At 42.5% G+C, this 22,558-nt stretch overlaps 1 protein-coding gene across 4 annotated transcripts in view; it reads left to right on the forward strand.

The window, feature by feature from the left end:
* Window positions 1–22,127, forward strand: part of LEF1 (lymphoid enhancer binding factor 1) — a 51,325-nt gene extending 29,198 nt beyond the window's left edge. The window contains exons 6-12 of one of the 4 annotated variants that reach the window (XM_088524019.1): window positions 1,375–1,458; window positions 3,276–3,398; window positions 4,074–4,236; window positions 7,524–7,631; window positions 9,810–9,858; window positions 10,529–10,569; window positions 21,089–22,127. In XM_088524019.1, coding sequence (XP_088380145.1) covers window positions 1,375–1,458; window positions 3,276–3,398; window positions 4,074–4,236; window positions 7,524–7,631; window positions 9,810–9,858; window positions 10,529–10,563 — 562 coding nt within the window. In that variant the 3' untranslated portion in view covers window positions 10,564–10,569; window positions 21,089–22,127. The remainder of the gene's footprint in view (window positions 1–1,374; window positions 1,459–3,275; window positions 3,399–4,073; window positions 4,237–7,523; window positions 7,632–9,809; window positions 9,859–10,528; window positions 10,570–21,088) is intronic. The other 3 variants (XM_010226096.2, XM_088524021.1, XM_088524020.1) reach the window with 3 other exon arrangements.
* Window positions 22,128–22,558: the final 431 nt, after the last annotated feature.

Genomic DNA, 22,558 nt, shown 5'->3' on the forward strand with positions numbered 1-22,558 from the left:
CTCTATTGTCAGATAATCTTTTAGGAAGTGTCACATGCCCTTTTTGAGCAAATGATAGTGGTTATAGAACTAAAATATGGGAGCACCTACCTGTTTTATTTTCCTTCCTCCCTGTGCATTGCTGCTAGGCTGACACTCGCCCTCACCTCTACCAGGCAGCTCTTGGCACTCGTTTTCCAGCTGTGGTCAGTCATTTCTTTCAGATGGTTCCTTGCGGCAGTGGCGGGGAGGAGGGAAAGGAGGCTAAGCTGGAAACAGGAGGAGAGACGCACTGTGGCTTTGCAGAGCTGGGAAGTGTTTAGCAGTGCTCGCTTCCAGCTGAATGTAGCCCACCCTGCCTTAGCTCTGCGGCTTCCAGCTCTGCTCTGGGTATAGCAGTGCTGAGGCTTCCTCCACTTATTTTATTTTATTTTTTTTTTCTTCTTCTATTTGAGCACCTTGTCTCTTCAATTAAGGTATTCAAAGTGTGGAAATTGTATCCTAGACCTTGAAAAGGCCTGAATCCCTTTTGTTCCCCTTTGAACCCATGGACTGACTGATCAGTGTTTCTACTAGAGCTAATACATGCCAGGCCTTTCAGAGCTGGTCCAGATACTCGGTCCAAATGTGCACCTCACCACAGCATGATAATTAAGTATGATAATTCTGGTCAGGCCCTGACCTGACCCACTGCTAATTGGAAGTAAACAAAACGTAGTGATAATAAAAGCTGGAGAATCCAAATTATATGTTGGTGATAAAAATATTTTTATATATGTGCATGGGCAAAGGAGGTAAGAATTACATACAAGATTCTTCTGTTGGTATGCAAAGTTTGAACTTTAAGTAGTTAGCATGTATGTCTTCTATGTTTTTGGTTTTTGTTTTTTTAAAAATCAGATAAGCTCGAATTTCTTAAAAATGCCGTCCACTTGTTCCTTCCCATAGAAGATGCAAATGAAGAGAGTCCTAATCTTTCAAAGACTTCATAAGAGTCCAATAAGTTACTAGATTGATAGTTCATAGGCCGGTATTATTGCACAGATCTACACTGGGACTGTTTGGAATAAAATGCCTTTTTTTTTTTTTTTTTTTTTTTTTTTTTTTTTAAGAGCTGATTAACTGGATCTGCTTCCAGTTAAAAATTAGGTATGAGAGACAGGGAGCCCATGTGTGCACTTCTTTCCTCCCCAAGGGAAACCTAAATTGAACCTAAACCTTTTCAAACAAGGAGAGGGTCCTAAGTATTCAGGAATTCATTAGCTTTGACTTTTATTACTATTTTTTGTTTTGCTTTTGTTTCGCTCTGAGTTCCCATCAAGTGCTTATGACTCTAGAGTAACTATTTAATACCGTTTCATGTTATTGATGGGTTCCTTTCTTCTGTGACCTCAGGCAAGGTCAGCCTGTATATCCCATCTCGAGTGGATTCAGGCAGCCCTATCCATCCTCTCTCTCAGTCGACCCTTCCATGTCCAGGTAGGTGTAGGAGGTGAATGACTGACTGGGGAGTAACTGCTGCCATTACAGGGCAGGTGGCCCTCCTGCTTGCATCTTGGTCTGTCTTTGCTTGCTTTTCGGTCAGCTAAAACTTTATGCACACATTTTGATTTAACACATTTGTGTATATGCAGTTTGCCTGGATCCCACACTGGTCTCCTCCATTTTTTTCCTGGCAGTCTCTGAAGTATTGCAGTTAGGAACATTGGAGAATTGTCAAGGATTAATTGAAGTGTTTCACCCGAAACGAGATTGTGATTTCATTTCCAGATGCTATGTATAGCAGGCTTCCTTGGCTTTTACTCGCACAAGCAAGAAACCAGGTGGATTGTCCCTGTAGTCTGGATTCTGTGGTTTTAATTTCAAAGTTGTCAGTAATTGGTCTTGAACCACTTAGGTATCAGTCCGTGTGGCAACTTGCTCTCACGCAGGTATTTCATAGCCCAAAGCCGTTCCTGGGAAGGGATGCCAGCCCCGTGTGTCTGCACTGGTGTGTGAATCAGGCGCTGTGTCTCTATGTGTAAGTGCCAGCAATGCTGAGACTCGCCCGTGACACTCCAGGCCAGCTCTCCTGTGCTTCTGTGCTCCTAAGGCAGCTTCTGCATCCTGGGCTTGGTGTGCATGAGGTTGCAATAGGCCTTCTTGGTTTTTTTTTGTGTGTGTGTGTGACCTATGGAAGACAACCCTCTGGCCTGAGGAGTTAAGCCCCTTGGGAAGTCGTAGGTCCTCTTGGCTCTGTTCGTGAGGTTTCCTTTGGGTTATTGCTGTCCCTTTGCTTCTCTAAAGGGGAATGGAAGGAAGAGCCAGCCAGGGAGATGGGGAAGAAAAGCCATCCTTTCTCCATAACAGAATGACTCCATCGGGTCACGGATAGTTTGTGCTTGCTTTGCTTTGTTGGAGTGCAGGAGTGGGCAAAGGGATGGGGAAGGGAGAAGAGAGAAAATGGACAGGACTCCTCAGTAGGCGCTCGAAAACCATCGGAGCAGGGACTTGCTTTTCACGGCGCTGGGACCTTTCCACCAGGTCCACGTAAAGCGTGCAAGATTTCTGCTGCACTGGGCTTGCAATATGAAGCATCCTGAACATGTGTCTCAGCTTGGCCTTAGGGATGAAATGAGGTAGTAGGGTGGGATGTGGGAGCTTGTAGTACTTTGGTTTTGTTTTCTATTTTTCTTCTGGCACAAAAGAAATGAAGGTTTCAGATGAGTTATCACTTTTTTTTTTTTCTCTCCCCCTTTTTATTCTTGATTATAGGAATATTTTAAGTATTTGGAGGAAATAGTTGAGTGACATTAAAATCTTCTAAGTGTTTTGAAAAGCAAGAGATTCCATGGAGAGCTATCAGGGACTTCTTAAACAGACTCTTCTTCCTTTATTATGTTGTTTTTCTGCATGGCAGTTCTTCCTTTGCATTGGCTGGTGGTGGATATTTTAAGAATGCCTGTATCTTGGGGTGGAATTGCAGTTCTTGGTTAAGAAATGTGTGTTTTTATTGCTAGTCAGTCTTAACAGTACAATCATTAAATGTTTCTTGTGTGCACTGCTAAAGCTATTTTCCTGAAAGGTAATAAAGTAACATCTTCAAAAACAAATGTTGGCTCATATTTGTATTTCTAGAATTGACCAGTTGCAATGCACGAATCTTAGCCATGTGTTTTTCATGTGCTCTTAAGGAATTGTCTTTCCACTGCAAATTCCCTAGTGTTTGCATTCTTGGGGCATCCCACAGCAGTCATGTGAGTGTTTGAGGCCTGTCTGCGATAGCGTTATGGACCTTTCTTTGTTTTCTCTTTTAGGTTTTCACATCACATGATTCCTGGTCCTCCAGGCCCTCACACAACTGGAATCCCTCACCCAGCTATTGTAACACCTCAAGTCAAACAAGAGCATCCGCACAACGACAGTGAGCTAATGCATGTGTGAGTCTGCCTTTCTGCACTAGCCCTTAATCTGCAAATGCTTGAGAACTCTATTAAAAGAAGAGTCAAGGAGGTAAAATAAAGGGAACAAGTGTCTTTCATGAGCTGTTTGAATTTTAAACCTTCTCCTGTAATTGCAGCGGGAGATGTTGGCTGTTTTGGGGGACGAATAATGAGGTATGAAGCCAGTATTCCTTCTAGCCCAGCACTTCCTAGCTATCAGACACGGTCATCTTGATTTGGACACAGACATGGAGCTGTCTTCCTGTGGATATTGTTTGAGAATGAACTCATGAGCCTCTATTGGATAAGGTCTTTAACTGCAAGATCTATACTAAAAAGTGCACACAGCATTTGTGCTTGGTACCTGATGGCAAAAGGCTTAAGAAATTAGTGGATGAGGAGCTACCTTCTCTCTGTAGCAATGGCCTTCTAAGTGTTATTTGCCAACCTCACACCCTCCTTGAGTGTTGAATTATTTTTTTAAAGCCAGTTCCCTGAAAAGTTATAAAATGGATGGGACATGACCATTGCAATTCACATTCTTAATAATTTTATGCTGTTGCAGCTTGGAAATTTTCCATTGGGTGCTTCTTTTTATCAGGCTGAAGGTAAATAGATGCCTTTTTTTTTTTTCTTTGTCACCTCTTCCCTCCTTCCCCCACCACGTTTTAGGAAGCCTCAGCACGAACAGAGAAAAGAACAAGAGCCAAAAAGACCTCATATTAAGAAACCTCTGAACGCTTTCATGTTGTACATGAAAGAAATGAGAGCGAACGTTGTAGCAGAGTGTACTCTGAAGGAAAGCGCAGCCATCAACCAGATTCTTGGCAGAAGGGTATGTACAGTGGGGTGTGTGTGTGCTCACGTGTGCTGCTAATTTGTGCTTCCCCTTGGCGGGTGTGATGGCTCACTTTCTGCTTGAGGTGTTAACTAATGTGCAGCTATCAAATTAGCTAGAAGATGAAACATGCAGCTAAAAATAAAAGCAGTATGCTGATTTTTCTTTTTTCGGTTACCCACATCATCAGGCTGGCGTGTCTGGTCCGTTCGTGTCTCTGTGTCTGTATCTTGTGCGTTAAATATTCCTGTTTGCACATGGAGGGATCACTGCCTTGGTCCTCCTAGAAGGTGGCATTCATCAGAACAGGAGAGGCTCATTTATAAGTAGCAACACTCAGTGCTAATGGAGATAGATCTCAGCAGTGAATATCAGTATGATGTAGGTCTGATCACAAAAACATGTAGGTTGGAAGGGACCTCCCGAGATCATCAAGTCCAGGCCCAGGCAGAGCAGGCCCAGTTACTTGGGTTTGTTCTGGGAGTTGTCCAGGCAGGTTTTGCCCACCTCTGAAGTCATTAGCCCAGTGCTGATCATCCCGGGCCCATTCCAGAGCCCTGCTGAGAACATCTGCCTTGTGGCATCCTAGGCAAGTTTGTTTTTTTTTTTTTTTTCTGGAAAAAAATGCAGGCCAACCCACAGCTGCAAACTGTGTGTGCTTTCAGTGTTGCTCCTCTGAAAGGAAAGTGCCAAAGATAAGTGCCCCTGGCCATCTCTGACTTATCTGTCCCAGAAGTTAGACAGATGGCTTTCATAGCAATTTGAGTTTGAGAATAGATGCTCTGAACCCCTTTTTCTGAGGAGTGCCTCAGCAAGAGGCACTGCAGCTCTGGGGGGAAAAATAGTGCACTTTTCAGTAGGAAGCCATTAACTGCTGCTTTTTCTGTTACCTTCTGAAGACTTGTTTTCCCTCAATTGGGTTAGAAATCTTTCATTTCTTGTCCTGGTTCTTGCAAACCTCTTTTTGACACTCTTGTTACTTCCTCCTAAAGGACATCTTGGTGCTTGCATTTGCTGTTCTCTCCTACAAGTCTTACCCCCGCAATAGCTGATCTTAGTTTCTCATAATGTCGGTCTCGTTTTCCTGGCCCGAATGATGGCAGTGGCTTATTTATCTCCACTCCAGCAGTGAATCAGACCTCAGCGCTCTGTAGTCTGTTTTTTTCCACAGTTTTGACTCTTTCCAACTTACTCTTCACTGTGAAAATACCGCAAGTTCCGCTTGCCCAGTGGTACAAACAACGCATGAGTTATCAAATATAATTGCCTGGAGATTAATTATTATCAAATGTTTTGTGCTCAGCTGCCCTGGCTGCTGTTTACTATGTGCTCTGCCACCCTGCTCTCCAGAGCTTGCGCTTGGCGTGGTGCTGGACTTCCTCATACCCTTTCTTCTCCTTCCCCTCATACTTCTGTGTGCTCTAGATCTTAAATCAGCAGTTCTTCACAGCAATAAGCAAGTGCTGAAGGATAAAAAAAGATATATTCTCACTGAAATGGCAGCTTTACGGACCAGCTGGGTTTGCAGTAGGGAAGGGGTGCCTATCTAAGAGATGTGGTGTAGAAAAAACTTTTCTCTGTATGTTTTGAATTCCCCCATTTTGTTGTTGCTAGCCCAGGAGTTTTCAAGGGTGGACGCTGAAGCTATCAAGAAGTGCAAGTCCGGCAGCACTGCCATGCAGGAACAGTTGCACAACATGCAGGAAAGAGGGATGCTAGAAAACGAAGGTGGAACGTGTCTAACAGTAGAACTGCTTCCTGAAGTTACAGAAAAACATCACGTTACCTGTAAAAAAAAAAAAAAAAAAAAAAAAAAAATTAACAGCGTTTTGAGTGGAAAAAACAAGTTTCCATTCTTAGATGTTTTATCTTCATGTTTCTGGTAAGGCAGCTACCCTCAGTATACCCTCTTGCTATCAGCAAATAATCTCTGCAGAAGGAGGAGCTGTCCCCTCATCTTATTTTCTTAAGCTTTTTTCACTTCAGTTGTAGTGAACCAGAAATGTGTCCCCTGGCAGCCAGCTGAGGCAGCCTGATCCTTGTCATCCAGCCACTTTCTGTACTGAAGTTTGGTTGCCTCAGTCCTCTCCTCATCCACGCTGCTCTTGGTGTGGAATTTGTTCTGCGGTCGGAACTTTGCTTTTTCCGAACCTCCTGACATGAACTCCTCAGGTGCAAAGGAAACATGCCAGTTCCTGAAGTGTTGGCCACCTTGCCGTCTCGCAGTGCCGTGTGGGGAATATCGGAGTTGCAAATGGGCTGAATCGCTCTGCTTTCAGTAACACATCCAACTTGCCAAATCTGGCCAGACAAGCCGTTTTGTTCACATCTTCTGACATGTAACAAAGGACATATTAAATCCTGCAAATATGATCTGACCTGAAATCCTGGGTCTATAAATTATTCTTGCTTGAGTGTCTCACTGACTTCATGTCTGTCTTTTCATTAATGTCTTCTCTCTTTCTGTGCTTGCTTTTCCCCTCTGTGTGTTGTCAAGGTCAAATATCAAAATAAGGCTAATGCTGCAGTGGAAGCTGATTCAAAAAATGATCTTTTTCTTCTTTTTGCTTCAGATTATAGGTGTTTCAGCAAGAACACAATGATTAGATACAGATACAGTTGGTGCCTTTTCAACCTTGCAGGTTTTGTTTCTTCAAGGTAGATAAAGCAGGAAATCTATCCTCCCTTGGCCATAGAGGTCAACTCCTGCAATTTCTAAGACAACAGTTCAGTCGCTTGTGGATTCTGGACACTTCTTGCAGTTGCCATTTTCTTTTCTTCTTTTGCTACACGGAGAAATTAAAATGCAAATACCTTAAAGCTCAGTACCTCAAGGGTGATCTTGGAAAAGGAGCCTGCTGGTGCCCTGCACATGTGTTATTCCTTTTGACATCGGAATTGAAAACCAGTGTGTAGACGCCTCGTAAAACAAGAGAGCAAAGGTTCTGCTGGGGGAGAGTGCAAGCCCTCTTAGAAGCTGCACAAACACTGTCTGTTTTGTCATGAACTAGAATATTTTTACGTAGTGTGGGTCTGTGAGCAGACTATTTGGCAAGACCCATGTTGCATAAATGATTTTTATCTTGCTGAAGGCACTTGGCAGTTGTAGAGTTGACAAATGCCTGAATGTTGGTCAGCAAACAGGGGTGCTTGTAGTTGCTAATGCATTTCATCTTTGCAGGAGGAAAGGGCTGAGTCAAAGTCTCAAAAACACTTTCTAATGTCATCTGTTGCCCAGCTATGAGTTATTTCTCCCTCTAATACTGTGTTTATTTTATTTGCAGTGGCATGCTCTCTCCCGTGAAGAACAAGCGAAATATTATGAACTAGCTCGTAAAGAAAGGCAGCTACACATGCAGCTTTATCCAGGCTGGTCTGCAAGAGACAACTATGTAAGTCACTCACTTGAAGTTTCTTTGAAAATTAATCTCCTTTATCTAATGTGCGTGGGGTTGGGCTGTGTGTGCGTAGGTGGAAAAAACTGTGGAAAGCTCTGGAAGGAGAGGTGGTGAAGAAACATGCATGAGCCTTATATTTAGCTGTGCTTTGGGCATCCAGAAAACTTTGGATTTTTGTGGTCGATAGTGCAGTGTATCTTATGAAGGCCACAATTTTTAAGGGAAAAAATAGTTTTTTTTTTTTTTTTTCTCTAGGACAATAATCACTACAGGCTGCTTATATTGTACTGCGCAGCTGTGAACTTTTTCATAACTGATCACTTGCCATCCAGAAGTCTTCTTTAAACTTGAGCAGAATGAGGCCCCTCTCTTCCAGGAGAATCTGAAGCCCAGGTGTCCTGATGCAAACTAAACTTTAATGGAACGTAATTCTGGATGGTTTTATTGGAAAGGAAGCATCCAAAATTTGCGTAGTTGACCTTTATGATAGATTCTGCTTTCATAGAGTTTGGCAAAGATAGGAAATTTTCTTACAATAACCAATACTAGATGAAAGTTAATAGCAACAGTGCAAGTATTAATAATGCTGTCAGCATTTAAATAACTCTTTTTCTAAAAGCCATAGACAAGATCTTTTTGCTTTGGAAAACAGGACGCAAGATCTTCACATTGGCAGGGCAGTTGGAAACCAGCATCTATGTTCACTTTGCACAGATATTATTGCAGTATTTTTAAGAGTTGCATGACGTAGGGGTGATTCTTCTTGTTTGATATGGCTGGATTTCACAAAACAGGGTGATTTAAAAAAAAAATCTGGTTCTTGGTTTTGATTCTTCTGTTTTGGTTTGTCTGGTTGTTCAGGCTGTCAGCAGCCTCAGGAGAACACTAAGCGTTGCTGTTCATCTGCTGACAATTGATGGATACTTCTCATTACATGTTTTTGTTACCACCACCCAAAGCATTCATACAAAGCTGTGTGATAGCCATTAGCAGGAGCAGTGTCCTCACAATGTAGTATTGTCAGTGTGTGCTGAACTTGTCAGAAGTTGCTGCAGTTGGAGCCGCTTAAAGCTAGTTTTCAGCCTAGCCTTTTCCTTCTGATTTTTCTGATTTTGATATTACCTAGGATCTCAAATGGGCACTCAGTAGGTTTTAGCACTTGAAGTCAGACTGCTCAAAGAAATAAAACGGAGTAGTCCTCACATGATTTTCTTTTCCTTGTTAATAGCTGCAGTAATGCAGTGTCTCTAAAGCAGTCTGGTCTTGGTGCCCCAGTGATAAAGCTCACTGCTGTGAACTTCCCAGAGCCCTGGAAATCTGTTTTCTTGTTTCTGGTTTTGCTCCTGTCTTTGGGAGCTCGCTCACAAAGAGTTGCCTGGTCCTGTTGCCAGCCTCAGGAGAAGTAAGGGCAGGAGCTTAAGAACTGTGCAGGCCGGGACTGGCAGAGCAGGCTGGAAACCACCTAAACTTCCCTGCCAGGAGCTTCTCGCAAGCCAGGGGTTGGGGCTGTGACTCGCTGTCCATCGCTGACTGCTGCAGCAGCTTCGGGTGGTTTTGCACATCCCCTGCTCTTGGTCCCACCCCTCTCTCCTCTCGGCTGCTCCAGGACACAAGCACAAGTCCTTCCCACTTGGTGTGGTCTCTGCTGGAGTGTCCAACTGCAAAGTTGCTGGTTTGCACCCTGGGACAAGCCGTGGTCATCTTGGGTGCATTCAACACCCTGTGTGCTGCTGCCATGTGTGCCAGTATTAGTATCTGAATGTGTGAAGGGTTTCTGTAAGAGCTGTAAATTATGATATCAACATAAGTGTCATCAGTTTATTAAGCATGAGAAGTTCTCTTGATGCTTGCAGTTGCCAGCGTTAGCTGAAAAACAGCCAGAAATAGTAATTTCATGCAGACAGAAAAAATGCGTAATGCCTGGGTATATATTCCTCCATAGATGCAGAGAGCAAAACCTGCTACCATTGAAACAGTTGGGATTGGGTAGGAAAACGATTTTGATTTAGCTATTCTGTTTTTTTTTTTTTTTTTCTCAACCACTTTTTCACAGTAGTCTTGATGTGGATTATGCCAGCTGGCTTTTTTTTAATGTGTGTGTTGTGAGGTAGAAGGGAGAGACAAAAATAGTTGGGTGTGCATAATGGCTTAGTAAAATTGCTTGTTTTGCAGGGGAAGAAAAAGAAGAGGAAGAGAGAGAAGTTACAAGAATCAGCATCAGGTAGGCTGTGTGACTGAATCTTTCTTATCATTCACTTTAGGTATATTGTAGAAACCAAGGCTGCTGCTATTTAATTTTTACATGCTTCTCTCCGACACCTGCTTCTTACTGATGTTGTCGTCTTAAGATAACTCACTTGAACGCAAGCTTGTATGAATGCACAGAATGTGTGTTTCCTTTCTCTGACACCTATCCCCTATAGATGTCCTGACTCCTCAACATCTCTGGTCGAGCTTATGCATTGCTGTCATCATTGTCTTGCTTTACCTTTTGTTTCTTCTCCTCATTCAGTATTCTGTTATCCTTAGACTTAACTATATGTGTCAAATGGTGTGGGGGATTACTGGATGCTGAAAACTTTTCTGTAGCCACAGTAGTTTTTTCTCACTGAATTTTGCATTTCTGTGTACACTAACAGCTGCCTAGTAGGTTGGCTCAAAGCATCAGTGAGGTCTCCTCTTCGCTTTTTAAAATATATATATAAAAAAAGGAACATCTCATCTTTTTTTTCCCCAACAAAAATGGCTGGTATAAGAACCATTAAAAAAAAAAAAAAAACCCAAAACCAAAAGCACAAAAAAATCCATGTAATATTATAGCATATAGACTTATTTGGAATGTGCAAAAACTCTGTAATGGAAATTTGTTAAAGGAAAACAATCTTCTACAGGTACAGGCCCCAGAATGACTGCTGCCTACATCTGAAGCATGGTAAGAACATCTCTAAAGTTTTCCTGCTACAACTGAATTGTAAAATAAATTTTCTTAGAAATTCTATGCAATAATATGAACTTAACAAAAATTGCAGAAGTTTCATGGTTTTTATACCGGCTATCTATTAGGTGTTCACAATTTTACTTACCTTGACATTTTCGAACTGACCATACCTCACTGACTCGCTGCAAGTCTGCCTGTGAAGCACAAGGATGGTTTTATACAGCAATGCTAACCCTCCCAGCCAGCAGTGTCACAGTTCCCACAGAGCATGTTAGAAGTTGGCTTTGCAGTACAGTTCATGTGCTGATGTCTTCAAGATGCTGGCTGGCTGGCCAGGTACCCCGATTTATCTGTGTACTAACAACATATCAGCTAAGAAAGTAGGACTGTTTCGGTTTATCAAGAATTTCTCCCTTGATGGTACAATGGTATTTTGTGTGTGGTGTGGATTTTTTTGTAATAGTTCCAGTGTGTGCTCTCCGTCCTATAGATTTTTCTCCTTTCGTGTCATCTTCATGGAAGGTGGAATGACTATTATTACACATATCCAATAACAGCATCTAGCATGATTGTCAGTGCACGCCGTACCGCAGGGAGGTTCTCATTTCTTGGTGTTTGTGTTGGAAGACTGTCGGTTCCCCTCCCCTCACAGTGTGATATGTTTTCAAGTAGGAATGGAGTTCATTTGCAATAGTAGTGCCTTAGTGCAATAAAATTAACCCAGACTGTATTTAAGAGATCCTTGTGAATTACAGGAACTATGCAAAAAGTAAGTCTCTAAATTTAACTTGGCTTTACAGTAGAAATTGTCTTTTTCTCCCCTTCCCTCTAACTTGTTTGGCCGCATGATCCCCTTACCACTCAGAATAGCCAGCAGAGCAGCAGTTGGCTTTCCTTCTGCTCGGACTTTCAGACAGAGAAATCCAAGTGGACTTTTCTGTGCGGTGTGTCAGTCATCAGCCAGTCAGCATGGTTCAGGGCTCTTCTGTAGCTACACCACGTGTTGGTTAGTCTAAGCTTGCTTGGGTTTAAGAGTTTATCTGAAAATGCTGAAATAAAGTGAAAAGATGTAAAAAGCACACTCTGCTAAGCAGAAAAGGTTCAGGCAAGCTGACAGTCTTGCCCATTACAATATGCTTGTCTTTGCTTGCTGATTTAGGTGTGGATTGCAGCATTTGGATTCTACAGCCTCTACTACAAATGTTTCTGTGAAATGTTATTAGTTACTACCCTAAGTAGTATACTCACAAAACAACCCAAAAAAGTGTTTTAACCTTGAGTTTTATAATTAATATTTCAGGTTAATGTCCAAGTACAAGTTCGTGTTGTGAACATTTTTCTTTTGGTGTGAGGACAATACCAATAAGTGAAACACTGAATCTTATCTGACTGAATGCACAAAACCTAGGATCAGAAAACAACCAATGTTTATGTGACAGTTTAGCACTGGGGAGTATTTGGTTTCTTGGATGTTGTACAATCTAAGGATGGCTGCCTTGCTTACATTGACCTACTTTTTGTCAGAGTTTCTCTGTTTTCACCCTCCATAGCAGAGAACGAGCTGAAATAGAAGAGGATGAATGTTGTGTGTGCTTTCTTTCATTATATATTACTTCTACGCTCCTTTCTTTCTCTTCTGCTCTGTCACAGAAAGGAAGCTGTTGTATTACCTGTCTCTCTGTCCATGTGCAATTTATACCAAGGAGTATCGGAGCGGTAGGAACATTACTTCCACTGAAGGAGAGCATGTTCTTGACTCCATATATGCCCATGTAGGCAGCTTCACTAAATGCTGCATGCCCAGCAAACGCTCTCCGCTGCAGGCGTACAGATGTACTCTAGCTGAAAGTAAAACGCACACAGTGATTTAGAGAACCTGAACCAACCAGACTTCAAAGTAAGCTTCCTAAGGTTAAGAGTCTTGCCCTTTGCAAGCCCAATCCAAGGAATGTTTTGCCCACAACTGTAATATATTTTATCAGGTCCACGGCAGAGCTGTTGTAGCCTTGACTGAATGGAGCTGAGAAGCTGGGAATGCAGCAAAGAACCCTTAGAAAGCTGATGTTTACCTCCTTTCTACCCATATGGCGGGTGCATGAGAGAGCAGTATGGGAGAGGGGGAAGGAGGGTGGGAGGTCTGGGAAGGAGACAAGCGCTCGGTTATCTGAGAGGAATCAGAAATGTGTAGGTGGCAAGACCAAAGAAAGAATCTTTAGATCAGCACAAAGGCAATCAGCCAGAGTTGTAATTACAGTGATGTAAGTGAGAAGGATGAAGCAGGAGGAGGCTTGCGTGGTGGGATGTTCAGAGGAAAGTAACGGAAGAGACATGCAAACAGAAGTGATTCAAGAGAGGGTGAAGGTTTTTGTCTGTGAATGTTGTGGCACATAACTGATCTTTAGGATGGGGCTCTGACCTGCATTTTGGCCACTTCATCCTTTGAGCGGTGAAATCAAGCTGGTAGTTGTCAGAAGTGAAGACATCTGATTTTCTTTATGATTTGACTTCTGAGAGGAAATAAGAAAAGCTGATTGATCTTATGATTACCTTTAATTAATTGAAGAAATATAAGAGTGCTCACAGAATCTCCTGGAGTGTTCAGCAACATAGAAATAGTTAACTTTTTATGACTTGCTGTGTACAGTAAAGGGCACATTGGTTGACGTATGGCGGGATGCAATGGGGAGTTCCTCGTAAGTTATATAACTTAAAACTGACGTTCTGGAGTCTCTTCAAGGGCTAAAAAGATAGGAGTTTAATAGGCATTTGAAAGCCTATCTGAAAAAGTATGTATGTGGCCTACAAAATTCCATGACAACTGACATTTAGTTCAGCAAAGTTTTTTTTTTTTTTTTTTCTTTTTTTCTTCAAATGAGAAGAAAAACTTGACTAATGGTGACTTACAATCAGAAAAGCTTAAAAGGATCAGATTAAGACTGTTTAAACAATGACTAATTATTACATTTCAAATGCCTTACATGGAAATCGGAGCCAAAATTCTGTGCAGAAGTGATTTTACCTAGCGTGTAACAATCCAAGAGTGGCTTATTTTTGTCTCACTAGTAAGATGGAGTGGTGTTATGAAAGCAGACTATCCAAGTGGACCAGTCTGCAGTCAGAAGACTGTGGAAAAGCACTGTGTGATGACTGCGGGCATATACGACCACTGGTTTCTGGCCAGCATCCTAGAAAAGAGGGTGTGAGGTGTTGCCTTCTGGAGGCAATGATTTGTGACATGGCTTGTCCAGGGCTCTCAAAATTGCTGCTGAAGTATTTTAAAACAAAAGAAATGCCATGTCTGTGCCCTTGGCTGTTTAGAGGTTTCAAATACAGCCTGGAGGATTGGTGCAGAAGTTGGTGTGTGAGAAGCTGTGTGATGGTGGTGCAGAGTCGTGTCCTCATTTGCTTTAAAACTTGCGCAGTTTCTGCGTGAGCTGCCCTTCCTGGACATTAAGGAGGGGATTTATTGCAGGCCAGGCAGGTGAGGAGAAGGCTGACTGCACCATGGGAGAAAGGCAGAGGGGGGAGTCCAACAGTTGGGCTTTTCTGTGTCCCAAACAGGACTAAGTAGTAGAAGCAATGAGTTTGCTGCTCTCCCTTTTGCAGCATGCAAGTACCATAGCATTATCTTTGAATATTAAAAGCAGTCAGGACAGGAAAGTAGAGGGCCTCTTCTGGGGCTTTAATGCTTATAAAAGATCAGTAAAGTGAAAAATGAACAGAATAAAGTTAGTTAGATTGAAACACTTTGTTATATTATCAAAACAGATGTTCAAAGTTTGTTCAGTGTTTCTTTTTCCAGTTAGGCACAGAAATTGCCCAAGACATGGGCACGAAGCTCATGTAGAGCCCCTACTGCAACAAAAAAATCTGTGCCTGACCTTGCTGATCCTTGCAGGGTGAAAGACGGAAAACTTTTCAGGCTTTGAACACCAAGTAAAGAAAGCGCTGCCGAGCGGGCTGTGCATGGCAGATACAGGAGCACTGACACCTGCTGGGAGGGATGCTGCAGAGCGCACGCGAGCCCCGCGCTCCGCGTGGCGCCGCGGGAGAGGTGTGCGAGGGGAGCCGGCAGCCCGCGTTCGGAACGGGGAAAGGGCACAAGCCGCTGAATTCCAGTAGCAGTTGACTGGGGAATGGCCAGAGCCTGTTTTTGGCAGCCGTGCTTCCGAGCTGCAGGTACGGCTGTGCAGGTAGGGATGCTTAGCTAGAGCGTGAGCAGCAGCGTTTTCAGGAAATGGAATAAATAGTTATTGTTTCACTTCTAAGGTGCAGCAAGTGGGAGGCTTGGGAGAGAGGGAATAGTGGGAAAACTATTGTTCTAGTGGCCTTCCTGTGGGACAGGGTGGGGACAGGGAGTGAACTGGTGGTATTGTGTTCTGTTCTTGCTGAAAAATGTGTATTTTAGCAAATTTAGTAAACTTCACCACCAGATTGAGAATTGTGAAGTCATTTAAAAAAAAAAAAAAAACTCTGGGGAAACAAACTGTTTCATAAAAAAACTGTTAAGTTTTTGAAATGTGTTTCTGTTCCAAATGGGATCAAAACGTGAGTGTTTCAGTATCTTTATCACTGTAACTCATTTAGTCTAACATTTTCATTTGGTCATGTACTTGTATGAAAAACTTCAAAATGAGAAACTGATCCTGTATTCTAGAACAGCTAAAAAGCAAGTTGTTATGACATTGCCAGAGTCTTTCTCTCACGTTTCTGGAGATGGTGAATTTAGTCCTCCTCTAATGTCACCAGAACTGCATTCAGATGCAGTTCTGCCACAGCTTTTCCAGCACTTTTGCATGCCTGAGACTGCAAGGGGTCAAATGTTATGGCCAAAATAACTGCATATAATTAGTTTTACTGAGTTTGCATTGCTTGAAATTAGGTGAGACTGTTGAATAGTTGTGTTTGCTACCCTGTGTGTTTTTGAGCTATAGAATAGGAGGCTTGTGTATGTTGGACCACTAGAATCTTTCTGCTGTGAGATGACTCGATTGCATCACAGGGAAGTTGCCGTGTCCGAGCTTTGCAGTGGTTTCTGTGCACTGCTGTCTTTACAATGGTGAACTGTATGAATGCAGGTATGTAGAAGTGTTGATGAAGCTCTAGAAGTTACTCGTGTTACAGTTGAGTCTTTAAATTATTCTATACATAAGCAGCTTTAAATATTGAGACCGTCTTTCAAAGTAGAGCATAAATACTAAGCTAGATTTAATTTTGACAGCAAAGGTGATCTATAAAGGATATTTTACATATGTTATCTTTTTGTCTTTTGGGTGAAATTAAGATTTCCTAATACTTTTCCAGTACCTCATCTTGGCTGTTACGGCAGGTAAAGGAACTGAAGTAGGTATTTCAGTGCCTGTAGAACAGATGCATCTCTCTTCTCAACTCTTAATCTATAAAGTAAATAGTCTGGAGTTAACAAAAGCAGTCATAGTCCTTGGCTAAAGGCCTTTCCCCTTTCTTAGTGCTTTAACGCTTACAATTTTATCATTACCTCAGAAACAAATGACACCCAAATGGTTCATTTTTTTTCAGAAAGCAAACATGAAACTGTCTTTAAATAGTCTTTTGAATATATAATATATATCACAAAGATACAAAAGGGTCACAAGTTTGTGTGTGCGTGTTTTTTTTTTTTTTTTTTTTCCCCCTTCCTCTCCTTCTCTTGCAGATCGTTTTTAGTATATTCTTCTCTAAGAAGCTACTAGAGGCAGCTGTCTAGAGTTAACCTGTTGTTTATTATTATAAGCATAGAACCTCCCCATCCTCCCAACAGGAAAAACATGTCACAGACCTTCCAGTATAATCTTTTTAAAGACTGAAGCTCAGATACAGATCTAGCCTCCAGTTTCATACTGCCTACGCTGGGGTCCTTTGATAAGGGGTGATGTCTGTGTTGGCATCACTGACTTCAGCTGCACAAAGCACCAGCCTTAAAATACGTGGTGTTTCCAGCACTGATACCAACCTGCCCTGAAACAGGTCACTGACTCGGAGGAGGGAAGCAGTTATTACTGCTGTTTGCTTAGGCCAAGCTAAGAAGATAGAAGTTGGGACACTAGGCTCCACCTGCAGTCAGTGCAGAGGTATCTTCAGGAGGAGCTATTTCAAGGCATCTTAAACTCAGGTAGGTATTTTGGCATGGCAGACTCCTTCCACAGTTAGCAATGGGCTGAGGCTAAGAGTAGCAAGGAAGAATAAAACAAGAAAAACTTACCAAACTGACATAGCTTCAGCATGGCAGTATCTGTTAAGAGTTTTAGGGTATAATCTTATGTAGTTTCTTTGGCAACAAAGGCAGCTTTCCCTGCTGCCTGCTTGTAGCCAGCTCTTGCAGAGAGAACTTGTTCCTCTGTCTCCATCCATGCACTGTAACAGCTTGTGGGTCCCTGCAGCAAATCGGATTACTGAAAACACTGGGGTTTAGCTGGGAGGTGCTTTTTTTGTTTAAAAACAACAAACGTTGTGGAGTGTTTGTTTTTGTTTGCCCAGAACATTTCAGGGATCTGGTTTAGGCTAGCCCCACAAACCATGGCACAGCTGGGCAGGAAGAGGAGCAGACTGCAGCGCCTGCATCTGTCTTCTTGTGCCTGAATCTCTTTACAGCTCTGCTGCTTAAGAAAACAAAGGAGCTTCACACACGGAGGGAACTGCTGCTAAATAAGAGCCTGACTTGCATAGCCTGGTTTCTGCAGTACTGGCTAAATGCTGGCACTAAACTGAACATGTTTGTTTTGGACTTCAAAAGCAAATGATGCAGTTTCAGTTGTTAGACCCCTGAGTTTGCCATGTTGTTTGAAGTACTGAATTAAAAGCCTGGTTTAGTCACTTTTTTATATATATAAAAACATATACACACAACTTATGTCTTCTTGTCTCTCCTTATGACTGTATGAAAACAACCTCTAGTAGAGGAAGGGTATAGAAAAAAGGGCCAGATTTAAGTTGTCTTGCCTTCTATGAAGGTTAGCTTTCTCTCTTACTCTGTACTTGCTCCTACACCTACCCAGATACTCTTCAAGTTTCTTTCCTACCTCTTCTCATTAGGGTGACCTGGATGAAACTGCATAATGCTCCCTCACTTGCTCCAGCAAAAGGGAGGCAAGTTAAAGACAGGGAAGAGGAGAGGAGGAGCATAAGGCCTTTGTGGACCCACCCTTCAATGCATCTCATTTCAAAGAGCAGGGAGGTATTTTGATCTCTCTTTAATGCTTGCCCTCAGCTATTGAGCCATGCCTTGTTAGGAGGCTTTATTTTTAACGTACTGATTGCTGAAATCCAGTTTATCGTTTGAGTAGTAAGGCTTTTCTTCTTACATTGAATTATTGTTGAATTTTATTTCTGTTTCTTATTCAAGTTTTTTCGTTTCCTCCCCCCCCCACCCGCCTTCCCTCCTGCAGTCAGCTGTACACTGCAAATGGCACAGACAGTGCCTCCTATTGTGGCTCAGGCTCAAGACTTCACATATGTAAAATGTGACTTGCAGCACTTTCTTTGAAGCCTAACCACAGCCAGGGAGCTGTAATTGCAGTCTTTGATTGCGCCGACTTCACTTGTGGATTGGGCTTTGCTAGGGCATGCCTTGCTTGGCGAGACTTCAGCTGCAGCCCCCCAGTGAAGCCTTAGATGTGGGAAGTCTCCAGTCTCCTTAGCACATGCCTGTGGTTTCTTGAAAAGAATCCTGATTTGACCTGTTTTCTATCTGTAAGGCAACACCATCATAGTTATTAGTTTTTAGGCATTATTTGGTTTATCATCAGCAGAAGCAATTTCCAGTGTGTAGCCTTAGTGCACAGCTGGGAAAAGGCTGCATTCTAGATACTGTTTCTAGGCTAGCTACTGTGCTGCTGCATGGCAGTATTCTAGAATTAAAAATACACAGGGAAATAAGAGTACATGTAATTCTGCATGGGGGCAGAATTACACTGGATTTGTAATTTCTAACAGTATTTGTAATTTCTCTTTAATAGTGAGGTGGGTAATTACAGGTAGAGAGTGGTTATGAAAATGAGGCAGAAGCTGCTGAAGCTGCATTTGGATGGAGAAAGAAGTGATGGCCCCTGTTTGAAAACGCTGAGGGCCACAGCAAGGCCGTGGTCGTTATTTTAACCTCCTGACTTCAAAGACAGCTTGCTGGTTAAGAGAAGTGGGGGGAGGCAGGGAATCATCTCAACAGAAGAGCATTTCATTTCCTTCAGTGAAGTAGACATTCCTGGCTGCTAATGGGGAGTAGCTCTGAATCACAGCACTTGTATCAGACTGCTGTGAACTACTGGCCTGGCGCCTCAAGGCCATTCCTCAACAGGAAGCTGAATGTTTTCATGTAAGACTGAGAGGAAAACCTTCCCAGGAAGAGCAACCTGGACCAAACCTTTGAAAATCTGGGATGAAAAGGCACAAAATAAATATAAAGCTGCAGGGTGCTCTCCCTGGTGTTCCTCTGCTGTTTGCTTGGCCTCTCTTTCGTGCTCCTTGGAAAGGTAGAGCCCTTCATAGTTCTTTGATCCCCATGTGTTACAGAGCACTGTGCTACTTTTTTTTTAAAAAAAAAAAAGAAAAAAAAAGCAGGAAACTCAGAATGCTTTTTTTAGTTGGGCCTTGGACTGGTTTTTATGAGGAAATAGGAACCAAATTAGTCAATACAGACCACCTCTGTTGAACCACTGCTTTTCTAGTGGACTTTTTGGCTGTGCTGTTTTAAAAGGCCACAGTGGCTTTAAATGTCCTTTTGTGGCTATCAGCAGCAGGTGAAGATTACTCATCATGTACGAGGGACTGGTGGTATTTGGGGGAGAGAGTCTCATTCAAGCTAAAGCAATGCAGTATAACTTAGAATGAACTTGTGCTTTCTCTCTTTCTACCTTAGTCTGTAGCTAAACTTCTTGAGTATCCTCAATATTCCCAATTTTCCCTTCCACTAAAAGACTGGTCTTGAGGGTGACCTATAATAGGGATTCAATTTGACAGAAAAAAAATGGGTCCTGATCTGGCTCTTACCAAAATTTAAGTGCCTCGATTTTTGCAGCCTTTCTACCCTGGAGTACATTAGCTTGTATAACTTCTTATTCAAGAGCAGGACTCAGCCACCATGGGCAAAGTGCTTTGTATTGTAATGAATTAAATTGAAACTGCATGGAAGTGGAAAGGGGGGCAGGAGTGAAGAATGTAGGATAAAATGGCCCTTCATTAAATACTGCTGCTGTATTATTTGCTGCTTATTTCTTTTTGTGGCTGTTACAGTCTCAAGGAATCAGTCTGTTATGATTAGTCTAACAGGATGCAGGCAGCTGGCACATTCTGGTAACAGAAGCTGGAATAGTGGTTCAAACAGACTTGTTTCTGTATGAAAGACTTGTTCTATCTTGCCACGCGTGATTAGAGGTGTTAACAGTTTACCTTCCTTGCCTGAATCAGTATTTGGTGTGGTGTTCTCGTGAAACTTCGCTTACCTTCTCCACTGCATTGCATTCCTGGTGCTAATTTCAGTTGTTCCTTAAAGTCCTATTCATTGAACCCTTGACATGTTTGGCAGTTGGATAGTGTCTGGAAGCCTAGAGGTTAGAGTTGTTTTTGTGAGATACCAGTAACTCTGAGACCGTTACTGGAAAGCATGTGTCTGTCTGGGAATAATGCCCTGACTCATCACACTAGTCACTGGGTGGAGTCCCCATTACAGTCCCCTTGTCTGGTTCAGAAGGGCAGGGGTGACTCAAATCAGCTGTTGCATGAGGCCCACATAACCCTCATGTTCAAGAATTGCCCTACCCTGTAGAGAGCAGAGACTACTACCTCTAGGCTTGCATATATGCCATAAGAGCATAAATCCTCCAACAGTTCTAGGCAACTCAGCTGCCAGGTGAGTGTCCCATGGCTCTTATCCAACTGGAAGATGTTGCCTACCTCATGGAAGGGTGGAAGGAATCCTCCTCAGCGATACGGATATGCAGCAGGGTCAGTGTTCACGGAAGCCTGCCTCTCTGTCACCCATGAGGCTCCAGCTGCTCCGCAGCTGCTTCCCAAAGAGAACATTCCTTTGTTTCTGTGGAGAGCAGGGCTTGGGGCTCTGTGATGGAGGTTTAATTGACCTCAACTGCCATCGTATCAAAGCCTGAGGATGCCTAAACCTGTAACAGATGTCTGGGTCAAGTGGTTTAGATAAATGGAACGCACTGTAAATAGAAATTACTTCTGTAACATGTTCAATGTTTAAGGCTTTCTTAGGGAGGGAAAAAATACTCTAGTGAGTGGACATCTATTTGCAATCAGAGTACTCTCTTGAATGAAACAAAGCCATGAATACTCTTACAAACTTTAAGCATGAGCAAGTAGCGACACTTTGCGCTTAATTTTGGCATTGCAAAAGCAACTTCCACTAATACAGTTGTACTGCTGAGTTGGAGTGACCCCTCGCCAGGAATTTCTGTATGGACAGTTTCTTTGAAGGGGACTTATTTAAAAACAAACAAAGTGCTTCATTTAAACTTTATCACTCTCCCTTCTTTCTCTGTAGGTGGGAAAAGAAACACTTTCTCGACTTGCAAAGCAAAGGCGGCGACACCAGGACCCCTTCTGGAGATGGAAGCTTGTTAAACCCTAGGTGTGTCCTTCATCCACACAGACCACCCTGACGGGTCTGCCCAGGATGCCATTCACCCTGATGTCACTGCTAGAGGCACTGAATCATAAAGACAATCACTGCCAAAATCCTTCACTCTTGCAAGGTCCAGCCCTGGTATAAAAAGAGCAAATGAGTTCCTGGGTCAGGAAAGCAGCTTTCTTCTCCATCTCTGCCTTGCACTCTTAATGCCCGTCCCAGCCGTGTCCATACTGAGTCAGCAGCCCCGTAGCACGGCTGGCAGCTTCAGCCACCCCACTTACGCGACCACAGCTGCCCTCTCGAGCATGCTGAGGAACGGAATGTGCCCGGACGAGGAAGACACACTCACTTCTTTTTATTTAATGGTGCGACAGGATCAATTTTGGTTTTAGCTTTTTTAAGAAACTTGAATGCTTTTATATTTTAACTTTTAGTTTTTAATTTTCTTGGTGTATATTTTACTAGGTATGAGCTTCTAAACAAGTGTCAAAAATCTGAAATACTTTTTAAATAAAGGGTGTTTTTTGTTGTTTTTTTTTCTGCCAGAGGAAAAGCCTGTATGGATAAAGGTGGATTTTTTTTTGTTGTTGTTAAACTATTTGTAACAAATAGTGGCCTCTAAGTCTATAATAACAGTGTCCTATAGAGCTAAATAAATATAACAACAGTCAGTTGGTCAGTAGACATGTCAGTCTTGCATCATCTACTCTGTAAACATAAGCAATACATCCAGCAAATCTGACCGCAGTGAGTTCTCCTTCTCACCCATTCCCCTTTTCCTTGTAAAAAGCCCAGCACTTGAATTATTACTTCAATTGTTCTGTATTTGTATCTGTTTTTGTTAGCCTGTTAGTGGGATTTTATGCCAGTTGTTGAAATGAGCATTGATGTACCCATTTTTTTTTAAAGAGTAAGGCACAGCCTTTGCCAAAAATACTGTCAACTTTTTTTTTTTTTGGGGGGGGGGGGGTCATTCCAGTTTGAGTTAATGTGCTGAGCATTTGTTTTTTAATAAAAGCTTTGTAATAAAACTAAAGTCAATTGTCTGGCTTTAAAAAGTAAGCAGGGCTTGCATTTGAAGAAGCAGAACCCTGGAAGGCAGGAATAAGTCCCCCAAAGCATGGTCATTTGCAAGGCTACACTCTTTGGTGTGCATGCAAAGTGTCTGGCTGTTTGCTTACCTGAAGTGAATATAGTTCTTTTTGAAAGGAATGTATATTTTTTTCTTCCCCAAGGTAAGCAAAACTCTCCTGTTCTCATCGTGCAAGCAACGAAGGGGAAGGTTGAGACTTCCCTCATGTTCCCACATAACATTTGGGCTAACTGTGCTATCAGGCTCTCCAATCCCTATATTAAGTTTTCTACCAGAGTCTGAGTGAGCAG

The sequence above is a fragment of the Tinamus guttatus genome, unplaced genomic scaffold (assembly GCF_059628265.1).
Source record: "Tinamus guttatus ecotype Peru unplaced genomic scaffold, ASM5962826v1 Tinamus_guttatus_pri_ptg000202l, whole genome shotgun sequence".
Taxonomy (NCBI): domain Eukaryota; kingdom Metazoa; phylum Chordata; class Aves; order Tinamiformes; family Tinamidae; genus Tinamus; species Tinamus guttatus.